The following is a 15,968-nucleotide window of genomic DNA, read 5'->3' on the forward strand; positions in this document are numbered from 1 at the left end:
AGTAAGTACTTAATAAATTAGTGAATGTAAACATATTTTAACAATTGATTAGTTTTGGATTGCCTAAATAATTATATCTTCTATAAAACCACATTTTTGTCTTTTTTCCCCCCATTCATATTCTTATTTCATTGCATTGGCTAGGGCTTGAATGCAATGCTGAATAGCATCACTGACAAGAGTTTTTTCTTGTTACTGGCTTTAATGAGGATACTTTTAATACTTTACCATTTAGACTGATTTTTGCAGTGGCTTTTGGTATATTTCCTCCAAGAGCAGCCTGATATTACTAGTTGGGTAATTTTTTAAGTTATTAAAATTAAAATTATTAATTTATATACATATTTAACACATCATTTTAAATAATATTAAAATCTTAGATACAAAAACATGTGTAGTGGAGGGCTAAAATGACCCATAATATATCACCAATTCATCCTGAAAAGTGGTATCTGCCCAAATAATAGGTGTGGTATAGAACTTTACATTTAATGAAAATCAACCCATATCGATCAAACACATTAGATATTTTTTTAAACTATTTAAAGTTGTTTCTCTACACCTTCCACTTGTAACTAGCCTCACTGTTACTTGTTCTAACTACAGTATACTACTGCTATATTTTAAATGCTTCAAAAATCTTTTTATTATTGTACCATAAGCAAATGTAAACAATACTTTTTAGGTTTATGTGTTCTATTTACAATTTTCCACATTTGGAATTCACCTCTGAAAGTGATTTTTAAAAATAATAATTGGTTATGACCACATTTAGTTAGTTGTACTTTAATTTTCACCATCCAGAATACCTAAGTTGAGAATTCTTATTCTTTAATGAAGCTTTTATGAAGCTGCAAGTGTCTCTAAGTGATTGATGTTTGTACACTAAAAGTCCTGATCACTGAATTGCTTAAACTAGTGAATGACTATCATATCTGCGCTTAGGATAATGCAACCTCATGCACCCAAATTGACAGTGTTTCAAAGAGCATGTGGGAAAAGCCAGTCATTTGAACTATAGATTTCACTTTTAGTAGCAAAACCTACATCAATGAACTGGCAGTTGCATTCTTCACCATGCTAAGAACAGACAGCCATGGGCTTGCAGAACGGCTGTCCTTACACAAATGCCCCATCACTGAATCTGGCGACAATGACAGCTACCAGTCATTCAGCTCTCGTGCCAGTGTTGTTCTACATGCTGTACGTGAATAAAACAATTTAATTTTCACAACAACTTCTATGAAGAAGACACTGAAGCATTGTTACATGAGTAGAAAGTAGAAGAGTTTGATAATCTAGCTTCAGAATTTGTATTCCTATCCACTTCGGTATGCTGCCTACCTATGCTATGTCAAAAGGGATCACTGGCAATTTTAATGCCTTAAAAACATGTATTCTCTTTCATGCATTCAACAGAGTAGAAATAATCAGAAGATTTCAGTTACAACACATCAACAGTTAGCTATAGTTAACAGTGTAATATATTTGTATCCAAATTTATAGTAAAATATTCAATAAATTATTAAGCACTGCAATTAAGGAAATGCATACTTAAGATATTGGTTAAAATAGGACTTGAAAAAGAATTATGAGGAATTGCACCAAATATCAAGTTAAAAAAAATTAAAACATAACGTAGATGCTAATGTTCATCTTTCTATGGTTTTGTAATTAATCAATGTTTGGAGTACTAAAAAATCACCTGGGACCATGAGTGTTATCTAAACTCTTAGTTTCCTCTCTATAAAATGAAGAAAGCAATGCCTGATCTCTGTGCAAATAATGCAGCAAAGAATAATAAAATATTCTCAATAAATCTCCTATGCTTTTCAGATTTTTAGACATGCACACCTGAAAAATTCCATCAAAGAACAATAAAAGTGTAATTGCTCATGAAGCGTCATAATGTGACATAAAGGGAGTTTAACTGCATAGAAAGAAACTAGAAAAATAATTACTTCTGAGGAAGGGCATGGTAGATGGGAAAGGGGAATTATGCTTTTTGTGACATATATTTTTGCACTGTTTTGATTGTTTAAGTATAAATTCACGTGTTATTTGTGAAGTTAAGACTGATGATAGATAGATAGAAAGGTAGATAGACAGACAGACAGATAGACAAATAGATACTCAAATTATATGTAACTTTTTAACCAGATATCAAAAGACTAGGGTCACCAATACAACTCTGGGTAAGACACCTGACTGTGTTGACTTCAAATTCATATAATAACTGCTATAGATACAATGTCTTTAATACTCCCTTCCAGTTCTAAACTACAATAATTTAGTGAGGGGCATAATATGGGGAGAATGCAAGGAACTCATACTCCCCAAATAAGGCCAACTACTTAGTAGTTCATCCATGGGAGACATCCTCAAAATAGAATACTGTCCCCCTTCCTACTGCCTCTACAATTTTTGTTAAAGCACAAAGCACAATGCTAATTTAGAAGGTCAAAAACTTTTCAAATATCTTCAGAAAACAGAAAGAACATCAAAGTATCTATGTAAGATGTAGTATGTGGAACCTAGTTCCAAAATGCAAAGCTGTTTGATTGCTGATCAATGGCATTAGAATAAAGAAGGAAAAGAAGGGCTACCTCTAGTCTTTGCAGCCGGTGCAATCATCAAATGTTAGTTATAAACGAGAACAATGAACAAATCCATGACTGGTAGAATTTTTGTCATTAGCTGCAATACATGGTGTGCACATTGAAACAAGAATCCTTTTTTGCTCAGACCAGTTGAAAGAGGCATGCTAGTAGAAGCTGTAAATCTGATATAGCTGGATATTTTTTATTGTCTCTGGGCTTCTCTTTTTTATCAGTTAAGTTCCCAGGTTTCTATTAGTTCACACTGGTCTCCCCTCCTTTCTGCTGTGCTTGACTTGTGAATGCAAACCTAGACTGCCCTATGCTCTTATTCTTAAGAATTGATATATCTAATAAACAAAGGGAAAGTCATTCAGGACCTAATGAGTCAGTAACAACTGAACCACTGCTTCCCACATAGTGAAACAGCCTTCCCATGCCCATGACCCTAACACCAAAAACAATAAAAATAACAACGGTATCTAACAGAGAGTGCTTACTACATGCCATGGATGGTGCTAGTTCCTTTGAGCGTCAAAATAACCCTAAACTTTATGTACTAGAAAGACCCCTGTTTTACAGGTAAGTAAATCCAGGCATAGATATGATAAGTAACTTGTCCAAAAGCAGAAGGTTAGTGGGTGGGTGTTGGAGCAGGATTCAGGATTCCAGATTATCTGACTCCAAGTTGTTGATCTTAACTACTGCTACGCTGAAGCCTGTCAAGTTAAAATCAAATGCTTATTACACTGGCCTTGGTTGGTTCTCATTCTAATTTTTCGAAGCCTGCTATTTTTCACACATTTTACGTTAAAGACTCAGAGTCCTCTGGACAATTACTAGAACTTTTTCAATTTTTTGGCTATATGTCCAAAATTTGCTTCATCATCTCATTTCCTTCAATATGAAAAATTTCCCTAAAACCTAGACCCTCTTTCACCTTTCCCTGGCTTCACTGCTTTAGCAGTCTCTTTTAAGTCCATTACTTCAATAACCACTTCCGTCAGATGACCCATAAATGTCTTCATTTCATTGCAGAATTCTCCTTTAAGCTCCAGACCTGTAGCTCAAACTTCCCGTTAAAATCTCCTCTTGGATGTATATATAATGCAGCTTGTGTTCTCTAACCTCCTTCCCATCAAACCCAAAACAAAAATAAAACCCTGTCCTTATCTAGTATTCTCTGTATCAGTGGACTTCATCACCATGTCCACTGATAAGTAAGGGAGAAATCCAGAAGTCATCCTTGTCACCATCCTCTTCCTCACCTTCCATATGCCATCATCACCAAGTGCTCTGAAATAGGTCTTACATCTTTTTCAATGCAGTCCCCTTTCTCCATCACCCAAACCACCAGCACTCCATTCTAAGCTAGTATCCCCTATTGTCTAGAGTCAACCTCTATAATAGTCTCCAAATAGCTTTGCATCTGCCCTGGCCTCCTTCAAGTTGTTCTCCAAACTGCACCAGGTGACCTTTTCAAAATCTAAAGCTTATCTTGTTCTACCTCCCACTTCCACCTCATACTGGGCTTAGGATAAACACCTTAAAACAAAATCCTTCGTATGGCTTACAAGGTCCCAAAAGATCTGACTTTCTCTCTGAAGCCTCATACATACCATATTTCCCCTAAATGTTTCAGCTCCCAGATTTCTTTTAGGCTCTTGAATGTACTCTTTCATTTTCCCACAGCACACTTTATCTCCTCTTACATCTAAGTTTCATATCAATTCCCTTCTTTAAGAGAACAGTTCCCTGGAGGGCATTATGCTAAGTGAAACAAGTCAGACAGAGAAAGACAAGTACTACGTGGTATCACTTACATGTGGAATCTAGGGGGAAAAAAAACCAAACTCATAGGAACAGAGCATAGGAAAGTAGTTGCCAGGACCTGGGGCAGAAATAGAGGTTGGTAAAAGTATATGAACTTTCACCTGTGAGATGAATAAGGTCTGAGGATCTAATGTATAACATGGTTACTATAGCTGGTAACATATAAAACTGAAATTTCCTAAGAGAATAGAACTTACATGTTCTCCCCCCCAAAAAAAGAAAAAGAAAGAAAGAAAAGAAGGAAGGAAGGAAAGAAGGAAGGAAGAACAGAAGGAAGGATGGAAGGAAGGAAGGGGAAGTAAAAGAAATATGAGAGGTGATGGATGTGTTCATCAACTTGGTGGAGGAGAATCCTTTCACAAAGTACATGTATATCACATCATCACGTTGTACACTTTGTGGGGCCAACTTGAGTCCTTCAAAGTCCAAAGACTCCCATTCCTGGGACCTCAGATGTCTGCCTGAGATTCCTAAACAGGTAAAATACATTCTTCCCTGGGCATGTTTGCCCTAACAAACTAATAGCCCTAGGTAATGCCTAATCTCACAATAGCTCAGGCTGGTTTGTTTCAGCTCACCTTATCAGAGTCATAAACCCCATCACCCTTCACAAACCCTAAACTTCTTAACCTCACCTACAACCAATCAGAGACTTGTGCATGAGCCAATCAGGCACCTTGTGACCTGACCTTATAAAAGACCCAAACAACCGGCCCTCGGTGCTCGCACAGGCACCTCTGTCTCTGTGGTCCACTGTTATCTGTGACAGCGTAACTACTAAACCCCCTTCCTGTTCTCATTCTTTGTCTTTGGTAAATTCTTTTATCGCCCACAACACTGGCCTGACTTGTTTCACGACACACTTCATATATCTCACAGTTTATTTGTCAATTAAACCTCAATAAATCGGGGGGAAAAGTAAACTAAAAAAATAAAATAATCTATGAGTATAAAAAAAGAGAGCCACTTAGACATCACTTCCTCAGACTCCACCACCTCCACCCCCACTGCATCACTGTATCTCTGGCAAGCATTAGACAGCACACCTTAAATCCCCAAATACCTGCTGAGTGAGTGAGGGAAGGAGGAAGGGGTTGAATGATTACTTCCAACAATTTTCTATTGGTAAGTTTTATCACATTTTTACAATTTGTTTTTTTCTGCGATCCTTGCCTTGAAGGATCATTGCTTTGAGGTCTTCCTGATGGTTCCACTTAGCATCTTAGTTGTTGTGGAACAGACACATTCAGCTGTGAGATCTGAAGTAAGAGGCAGACTGCTACAGCTCTATTTTATTTTACTTAACTTTTTTGTTTGTTTTTCACTGATAATTATTTTTAATTAAAGCATAGTCAATTTACAATGTTGTGTTAGTTTCTGGTGTACAGCATAGTGATTCAGTTATATACACATATATTCCTTTTCCTATTCTTTTTCATTATATGCTATTACAAGATATTGAATATAGTTCCCTGTGCTGTACAGTAAGATCTCGTTGCTTATTTTATATATAGTAGTTAGTATCTGTGAATCCTGAACTCCCATTTTATCCTTCCCCACCCCTTTCCATCCCTGGTAACCATAAGTTTTTTTTCTATGTAAGTCTATTTCTGTTTTTAAATAAGTTTGTGTCATTTTTGTTGTTGTTGTTTTTAGATTTCATATACAAGTGATACCATATGGCATTTTTCCCTGTATTTCTGGCCTACTGCACTTAGTATGATAACCTCTAAGTCTATCCATGTTGCTGCAAATGGTATCATTTCATTCTTTTTTATGGGTGAGGGGTATTCCATTTTGTGTGTGTGTGTGTGCGCGCGCGTCTGTGTGTGTACACACACATCCTCTTTATCCAATCATCTGTCAGAGGACATTTAGGTTGCTTCCATGTCTTGGCTATTGTAAATAGTGCTGCTATGAACACTGAGGTGCATGTATTTTTTCAAAATAGAGTTTCCTTCAGATATATGCCCAGGAATGGGATTGCTGGATTATACAATAAGTCTACTTTTAGATTTTTAAAGAATCTTCAACCTGTTTTCCATAATGGCTGCACCAAACTACATTTCCACCAACAGGGTAGGAGGGTTCCCTTTTCTTCACACCCTCTCTAGCATTTATCATTTGTGGGCTTTTTAATAATGGCCATTCTGACTGGTGTGAGGTGATATTTCATTGCAGTTTTGATTTGCACTTCTCTGATAATTAGCAATATTGAGCATTTTTTCTATTTATATATTTACTGCCAGAGTAGCTTATCCTTCATATTAACTTGGAAGGAGAGAAAAAGAAGGGTCTCCTGTATGAAATTTGAGCTCTATATTATTAAGAGAAATTTGGAGCTATCTTTGCCATTTTACTCTTCTCCCTACAAGTCTTACCTCACTACAAATTTAGTTCCTTTAAAATGCAATAATATTGGACTTAGATAGGCTTGTGAAGGAATAAATAAATGGAACATTTACCAAAGATTTAGATTTTATGATGTTTAGGCCTTAATTCATTCAGGTTTCAGGACAAAATGACAACTAGTATTCACTTTCCATCCCACTTGTACCCAGATAAATGAGCATAAAGACAAAATATGTGTATTAATTTTATTTCAAAATTGAAAAATTGCTTTATCTTATTACAAATGAAAATAGTATCATGTCTTTTCAAATATGTGTATGTGTATTTAGCAGACTTGTAATTTTAATGTTATTTTTCTACTGGGATCTGAGAAAATAGTTCTATCCAATGCAAATTTTTAAAGACATCAATTCTCATCATTTCTCCAAGCATACTGGAGAGTGAAGAAAGCATATTTCCTTTGTTTAACTTGGAATATCAAGGAACACAGATGCTTTTGCAAACTTGGAATCACCCAATGAACTGATTTTCAGAGTCAAAAAGACAACAAAAATGTCCTGATTTCTTTCTTATTCCTGGTCAAATGCAAGTACATGCCATCATCTTAACTTCAGAAAATTTATATTACAACAGTAATTTTCCAAAAAACCAACAGACCGATTAAGAAAGAACCATATTTATACATTTGTGGGAGGGAAGCTGAAAACAAAACCTTATTTTGGAATCTGTGATGAGAGATCCCACTTCATACTGTGTGTGTCTGTGTGTGTCTGTGTGTGTGTGTGTGTGTGTGTGTGTGTGTGTGTGTGTGTGACAGAACGGGATGTTCCACTATGAGTTTCTACTTTAAGAGCCAAGGATGGCTTGATGGCCATACGGAAGCAATTCAGTGTAATGGGCATGGTGGCCAACTGTGTAGGCTTTCTTCCTCTTCACAGTCCAATTCAAATTCTTCATGACAATGAGCAAGAGCTAATGAAGAAAAAATTACTGGAAACTACACCTGAAAAGACATTTATCATTGCATGTAGTAGGTGTATGCACCCCTAAAATTCTGGACGTGTAATCAGTGGCCATGCAACCTTGTAACTGGCATTAATGGTCATGGTCTAAATATCTGAAAGCTAATAAAATAATAGCCTGATCATGTCCATGTTACAAATAGAAAAGTCTTCTTCTGGAATGAAATCTCCAAGATTGAAAGAACAAAGAGTGGTGAACATAAAGTAGGCAAAAGGATTCAATGAAAATAGAAGTAAATTTTCAGTAAAATATAGGATCAAGAATACCAAATCAGAATATTTTATTTGGACTCACTTACCATTAAAATAAAATAAAAAGAAAAATATAGTGTACCTGAAGTTCTCATAAAAGGACTAAACACAAAACACACTAAACACAAAAGAAATTCCAAGAAAAAGTACAATAGTATAGACATAGATCAGAAAAACGAATGAAAATGATCACAAACCATATTTCAGAAAATATAGTCTTCCAGGTTTTAAAAATCATTTGGTAAAAGAATACTCTAAGAGAATGTGTGACTGAGTGTCACAGGGCTCATGAATCCCTAAAGGGTAAACTTCCTAGTTGCCTGCTTTTGTGCAATGCTTTTAGTGTCCCCGCACCAGAGTGACCAGACCAAGAGAGAATGGATGGTGTCTAAGTCAGGGACCTGGCCCTCATGGTAGGTAGGTAGGGTCTTGGATCTCTCCGGTGGAGACAGAAGGTATGGAGACAGCTAAATGGGAAACAGTATACTATGCTGAAGATAACTAAAAGGAATGGGTCCATACCAAATGGCCATAGGTCTGTGGCTCCATCACTATTTTGTAATAAGACCTTGGTTTTCCTATTTGTGCCTCAATTTTACCCATATCCAAAAGGAAAATAATCATTGCTGATTCACATCATTAGAAAGATAAAATGAAATTAAATAACACATGAAAACACTTTTTAAAATTAAGAGTCTAAGTGCAAGATACTACAATTGGGCTGTAGTTGTTTGGCATCTGAAATATATTCCAAGCCAAACTCAGCTCCCTGGACACACACTTTTTAAAGTGTCTCCTGGGAGCTTCTAACCCATCCTTTCTTCTAATGAAATTGCATTTTCCTATCTAGATATGACTATCAGGTAACTCAAACATTATGCACTTCATTGAATAAGGTAAAAGATAGAGAGCTGCAACTGATCACAAGTCCTACTTTATCCACTCTCCACAATTTTACTTAGCTCTGCAGAGATATCACTGACTCTAGGATTCAGTTTGCCTTTTCCTTTAACTGTAGTAAAATATACATAACAGAAGCCAGTTTGCTTTGTAAAATCAAAAAACAAATACATATTTTTAAGGTCATTTTATTCTATTATATTGGTTATTCTGATTTTAATGATTTTACATAGAGACTGCAATAAAGATCTAAAGAAAAAAAATACCCTTATATGAGAAACAAGAAGTCACATTTTTGTAGAGAAAATTAAAGAGAGGAGATTTCTCAGGCCAGATTTTCTTGGTAGCAACAGCACATGTTCATATTTTGAACACTGTGCAGAAAGAGAGCATTTATAACTCACAAAAAGGACTAAGTAAAAATTTTTCACCTTAAACCTTTTGCATGGATTCCACTTCAAGAGAATCAGCTCACTTGGACCCTAATACAGTTTGGGCCAGAAGAAAAAGAAATTTGAAAAATTATTCTCTGGGGTCTGTAGCAGAGGTAGAACTGTTATGTGAACTAGGAAAAGCAGTTTTGCCTGGAGATGAAAATTATGAGCAAGTGAATGATCATCTTTGTCTCAGTTTATCATCGATAATGACAGAGCAAATGAAGATCAAAAGAGATAATGTACACAATGCACCAGAGACAGTGCCCAGGAGTCAACATTATTATTTATACTATTATCAATGTTAATATCTACTGTTAGGAATGATTGGAATACACACCAAAGCTAATTCTTATACCTGAAGAGGATACATGCATATGTTTAGCCTCCAATCATATATGAGCAAGGCATTACGCCACATCCTGAAACTAATAAGTGTGAGAAGAATAATCTGCTTCCAAGAAGTTTACCATTTGCAGAAATTTTAGATGTACTTTTTAAAATATGTGATCTTTTAAAAAAAATTATTGTGCAGGTGGGGAGGGGTAATTAGATTTATTTATTTATTTATTTATTTATTTATTTACTTACTTACTTACTTACTTACTTACTTACTTACTTACTTATTTATTTTTAAGTGGCAGTACTGGGGATTGAATCCAGGACTACATGCATGCTAAGCACATACTCTACCACTGAGCTATACACTTCCCCACTGTAGATAAATTTTTAAAAAATAAACCTAAGATGGGCAAATGTCAACAGGCAAAAAATGCTACCAAAATGTAAAGAAACTCACCACTCTGAGAATATTTTAAAACCTTTTTAAAAATATAATTTCTTTGATAATATATAATTGGGATGATTTTTTAAAAGTCGTATCTCTGAGTCTAGTAGATTTACAGGTTATAAAAGTGACAAATGTCTGTACAGATAACTAGAAAGCATTCCAGCGTCCTTTATATAGGACTGTTTAGAAGATGTTAATATGCTTAGATTTTATGAACGTGTCTGTGCTTTCAGAAAGCAAGCAACCACCCCCAGGGCAAACAGTGTTCCTCAAATCACTCTAATTTGACTCCCAGCCCCATTATTCCACCAAAACAGCTTTCACTGATGTCTTGATGAGACCTGCATGCCACTAAATCCAGGAGACCAAAGAACCAAGCCAGAGAGCTCCATGGTCGGGGCAAGGCTTAAAATTGCACCAAAAACTTGCTCAGTAGAAATTACACTGCTACAACAGAAGCACAGAAACGGAAATATTTGTTGATTTGTATTACATTAATCACATAATTCTATTTAAAATACTTAAACTGCTCCTACTGGTGTTCTGGAATTTCTTCACAAATTATAGCACTGCCTATCAAAATTGGCACAGTGTCACTTGAAGGTAAGCCTCACATGGGCCTCACAGATTATGTAGAGAATACAGAAAATTCCATAGAGGCACAACTCTGCACAACCTAGAAGCCTGTAAATGTTTACTGAATAGTTGTTCCCTGGAGCTTTTCAGAGAGTTTTTCACCTTCTTAGTTCAACAATAACCTTAGTGCTCCATTTCCAAATAATTTGGAAGTTCACCAAATGCAAACTACCATGCAGTCACCCACATTCCTAAAATAACAAACTATCCTGCACTTGTTTTGCATTGTGTTCTTACAAAGATGGAGGAGAAGGTGTAACTTGAGAACAAAATTCAGAATTTATGTTGTGCATGTGGGATACCTGTGCCCTTTCTCTGGCTCTCAAAAGTGAGTGACTGTCCAATTATTATAATCATGGCTCCAACCAATTCACCCGATATCCATCGTTGTCACACAAGAAATCTGTATCTTAAACAGGACGCAACAGAGAAGAATCACACATGGAGAAGGACTCAAATTCACCCCCAATAATCCTTAAAACCATGCCTTTGGAATTTGCTCTCTCAAAAGGCAAAATAATCAACCTGCTTTATATAAATTCCTGCATTTTAATTTCAATTATTAAATTATAAAATATTCTAAGTAAGTAATGATAGTTTTTATTAATTGGTAATGATGGCTACCTAAATTTAATATAGCAAATAAGGTTACAGGTCTTATCAAATGACTTAGACATTTAGAAAAAAATCCCCAATTGTAATTATTAATTTTTCTCACTCTAAAACTTTTTCTCAATATAAAAATCAGTGTGAAGCTATCTGTCAGGATTCCCTACGATATAAATCTAAATTGAGCTAACGGAATACAGTACAAATAAAGACTATCTTAATCTCTTAATGATAATATATATCTTTCTATAAGATCTGTTATGATCTGGCATAATTGTAACTCTAAAGCACAGGCTCACTGATACTGAAAGCAAATTACTGATTAAATGATTTTAGCTTGTTCTCCTGGAAAAGTCCCCAAAGCATATACATTTCTAACAAACACAGCATAATAACTGATATAACTTTTAACAAGCTTTTACCTTGCAGCATTTTTTGAAATCACTGTGTTCAACCAGTCATTTTGAGGAAAATAATCAAGTTCTTTTTATACATATTAACAGTGCCAACATACAAGTGAACTTCCCATCAAAAGAAACCTCCTACAGTCAATTCAATGCTTTCATCTCTATGCTTTTTTAAGTACACAAACTATTGATTCACACAGGTTGTGGAATCTATATTTAGACAATATTGCTGCAATATTCCTACACCCAGTTTTCTCTTACAGTCTCTAAAGCAGTGCTTCTCAAAGTGTGGTCCCTGGACCAGTAGCATCAGCACTACCTGAAAACTTGTGAGAAATTAACATTCTCAGGTCCCTCACTGGAAGTGAATCAGAAACTCTGGGCTGGGACCCAGAAACATGTGTTTTAACAAGGCCTACAGGTGACACAGGTGATGCTGTTCTAAAGTAAAAAAATGTTGTCTAGCTATCAAAAAAAGCTTTGGAGCAGGAGATTTTGTAGTGTCCTATGTCTCCAAGCTCAGGCTGCCATACTCTATAGAATATACCAGAGTACTTTACAGATGATATCAATTTTTACAATTTTTCATTTAATAAAGATTTTAGAATATGGCATATTCTCAGTAAGTGTTCAAATATTGACGTGCATTTAACCAAAAATTTGGGTTGTAAGGAGAAATGTGATCTTTTAAAACAGTATGATGTTATAGAGATAAAAATGGATCATGTTATGTCTCTCATCATTTCAACAGATTCTTCCCTACAACTGAGGTCAAAGGACATAGGGGTGATTCTAATTTTTCTCCATTAGTATTTTCTGGGTCTAGAACTTGTGCCCTTCATACAACTAGAGCCGTGTCTAGATGATGGATGAATGAACAACACAGGTAATAGATATTCCTATACAAAGGCCTTTAAAGGAAAGCCGGTGAGGTTATCCCAAAGAATGGATAGAGAGGAACTGGTTTATTTTGCCAACAGCCCCTTGGTGTGGTCTATGTTATTAGAAAGGTTAAAGACTTTAAAAAATAGAGAAAAGGAATGGATCTGATTATAAATATATGCATCTCAATTTCTGCATAAATACATTTTAGATACCAAGAGTAAAGTTTTGGCCAAAGCAAAATTTTCTTCCCACTTTCAACCAGAAAAATAAAATAGGGGTCAAGTTTATAGTATGATATATTTTGATTATGCTCTTAAAATTGTTAATTTCATTTAAAAATATCATTTCCTATCCTATATAACTATTATTATATACATCATAAGGCTGGGGGTCTCAAATTTTCCTGTTTCCCTCAGGAGTTTTGTAAAGCCCACATTTGACATGTGAAGTACCCAAAATAATGCAATTCCCATTTCATAGCAGATTTCCCACTGGAATACTAATCTTTTGAGAATTTATAAAATTTAAGGAGAGAAACTATTTTTATAGAGTATATATATAGAAAGTACTTTTATAGAGCAATACAACTTGTATGAATAATTCATATTGCACAGGAAAAAATACTTTATATTCTTTTTTAATGTACTTAAAGAATGATAGACTGTGCACTTGTCAAATTTTCAGTTATATTAAGAGGGAGATCATGATACACAAAGAAAAGAAGAAATATCATGGCATAGGTTAACAAAATAATTTGGCTGAAACAAATCAGAGTGTTTATAGTAAACTTATCTTCCCAACAGCTGGCTAAACCCATTAAATCAATTTCACAAAGCTGTTCTAATTTAAACTCATTTACATCAGAGAAAATCTGAATGTCATACCTGAGACTGTGCATTAATATTGGCTCCTTCCTTAACGAGAACTTTGACAACTTCTGCTTGTCCAGCCAAAGATGCAATGTGAAGAGCAGTATTTCCTTTCTGTTTTGGAGAAACAAAATAGAAAATGTTAGTTTCCAAATGTAAAAATCAAATCTACAGGCACTTTCAATTTTGCTGATTACTTCAAGTGGTTAAAACTTGTCATTCTATTGAGACAGCAGTCCACCTTGGGAAAAGATAATTTTTATCATCAAAACACTGGCCATCTCATACAGCGTCTTTCTTTTCTATCCTGAACAATTCCAGTGTAGTGTTAAGAACACTAGAAGGACTGAGTTCTTAATCAAATAACTTAAGGGGGGAGGGGGTATGTGTATATGTGTTTATGTGACAATATTATCATTTGTGTTATTTAATTAACAATTAAAGAGTCCTACCCCAAGGTAAAGTTAACTGAAAAAAAGCTTATCTGAACCACTGAGTTTATTTCACCTTGCAGGGAAACCTAGGAATTTTAAGCGGTAAAGAAACTGACAAGTCTGTTATATGTCGAGTCACCAGAGCACATGGTTGTTCAAAATATTTTGGGAATAAAATAGTAAATTTTGTGTGAACTATATAATGTTACCAATAATTTCTACCATTTGCTACATCAAAATTTACCATCCACAGTACCAAACAAAAATGAAAAATAATTTAATCTTTTCATAAAAAGAAAATACAGGCTAAGAGATTAAAAGATGCCTATGACATGATTAAAATAAATAACAAAAAGAAAAAATTAAAAAACAAATAAATCTGTACATTCAAAGCCATAAGTTTTAGACACTAGTTCTTTTTGTTACCAACTGACTGTGGGCCTCACATACTGCTTTGAAGGCTCAGTTGCCTCCTCTTTAAATGAGGAGCTTTTCATGAGATTTTTTTCTGTGTCTAAATTGTAACCTGTGATTAAAAGTGAACCCATATTTTAAAACATCAATAGAGTTTAAAAGAAAAGGAAAAATGATAATAAAATAAACACTTAAGCAAGAAAAAGTGTTTGGTTTAATGAAGACATAAATATGAGCAACTCAGAGAAAGCAAATAATTCGATACACATTCAAATTGACATTCTTTAAATATATGTATAACATTTATTTGATGTGGACAAGGGAAATGTTAATAAAAATGTTTATTCTCTATGTTTAAGGTAAAGAATATACTGCATACAGTGAACTTATATTTTAACTTTGAAACTGCCAAAGAGTTTTTTATTTTGTTTTTGTTTTTAAATTTTGACTAGAACTGCTGTATTACTGTGAGCAGGGTCATTCTACATTTTGGCAATTATGCATGAGATATTGGAAATCTGGGTTAACTGGCCATACTCCTAATTTATTCCAGCACTCTTTTTGTCTATCCCTGGCTAGGTTAATGCCTCAGCTAAAGGTCTGAATGACTGTCACTTCTCTCTGCATTTCCCACAACCAAATTATCACACCCTAGCCCTGGTCAGCAGGCTTGATTCTGATTGGCTACTGTTTTTTTTTCCAAATTAAAATATCACCTTCTGAAGACAAAGATTTGTCACCACTGATGCTATTTCTTAAAATATCAGTTATTTCTGAAATGATTCCCCAAAGGCAAAGTTCAAATATATTTTAGCAAAAGCAGTATCAGGAAGGAAGCAATAGTTCTAGTATACCAAGCATCTTGTACATTTCTTTAAAAATGAATCCAATTTTTTACAAACACACATGATAGTGGCAAAATGTAATTTTACCCTAATAATTCAATCCATGATCCAAAATCTCTTTTCCATTATAGTATAAAGGATCTGTATATTATTTTACCAAGTTAACTGAGTACATTAAAAGACATAACAACTTAAAGCATGAAAATTACTTGCTCCTTTCCACTGAGTTTACTATATCAATTTATTAAAAAAAAAGAATTAACTTTGGGAAATTAGGTGCTATTGTCTGCAAAGGAGTATATCAATCTAGTCTCTGTGAATCAAAGGGAAAAAGATAAAATATTAGAAACTAGAGATACAGAATTCTTCAGTCTCTATTAAGTCCCTAAAGGAAACAATTCAAACTTTGCAAAGTTTAATGGACAGGGTTTCTATTTCATTTCTGCATTGTTAAGAATCTTGGTGTTCTAGCAAACCTCCAAAATCTATAACCAGGAAAAGAAGCAGTAAATCACTTCCTCTCTTCCAAGGAAATAAATTCTACCAGCATGAACATTACCTTAGTGGCAGAGTCCACAGCAGACCCTCTTCCCAGCAGCTCCTGAACCAGCCCCACATGGCCCTCCTTGGCAGCCAGATGGAGAGCGTTGAGTCCATTCTAGAACAGAGGCAAACAAGGCTCAGAAGTG

General features: G+C 34.9%; 1 protein-coding gene across 28 annotated transcripts in view; it reads right to left on the minus strand.

The window, feature by feature from the left end:
• The window catches only part of ANK2 (ankyrin 2), a 601,138-nt gene that overhangs the window by 155,653 nt on the left and 429,517 nt on the right, over positions 1-15,968 (minus strand). For all 28 annotated transcript variants that reach the window (XM_074341892.1, XM_074341900.1, XM_074341899.1 and 25 more), the window contains 2 exons: positions 15,839-15,937; positions 13,602-13,700 (listed from right to left, as the gene is read on the minus strand). In XM_074341892.1, the coding sequence (XP_074197993.1) occupies positions 13,602-13,700; positions 15,839-15,937 (198 nt within the window). The remainder of the gene's footprint in view (positions 1-13,601; positions 13,701-15,838; positions 15,938-15,968) is intronic.

The sequence above is a fragment of the Camelus bactrianus genome, chromosome 2 (genome assembly GCF_048773025.1).
Source record: "Camelus bactrianus isolate YW-2024 breed Bactrian camel chromosome 2, ASM4877302v1, whole genome shotgun sequence".
Classification (NCBI taxonomy): Eukaryota; Metazoa; Chordata; class Mammalia; order Artiodactyla; family Camelidae; genus Camelus; species Camelus bactrianus.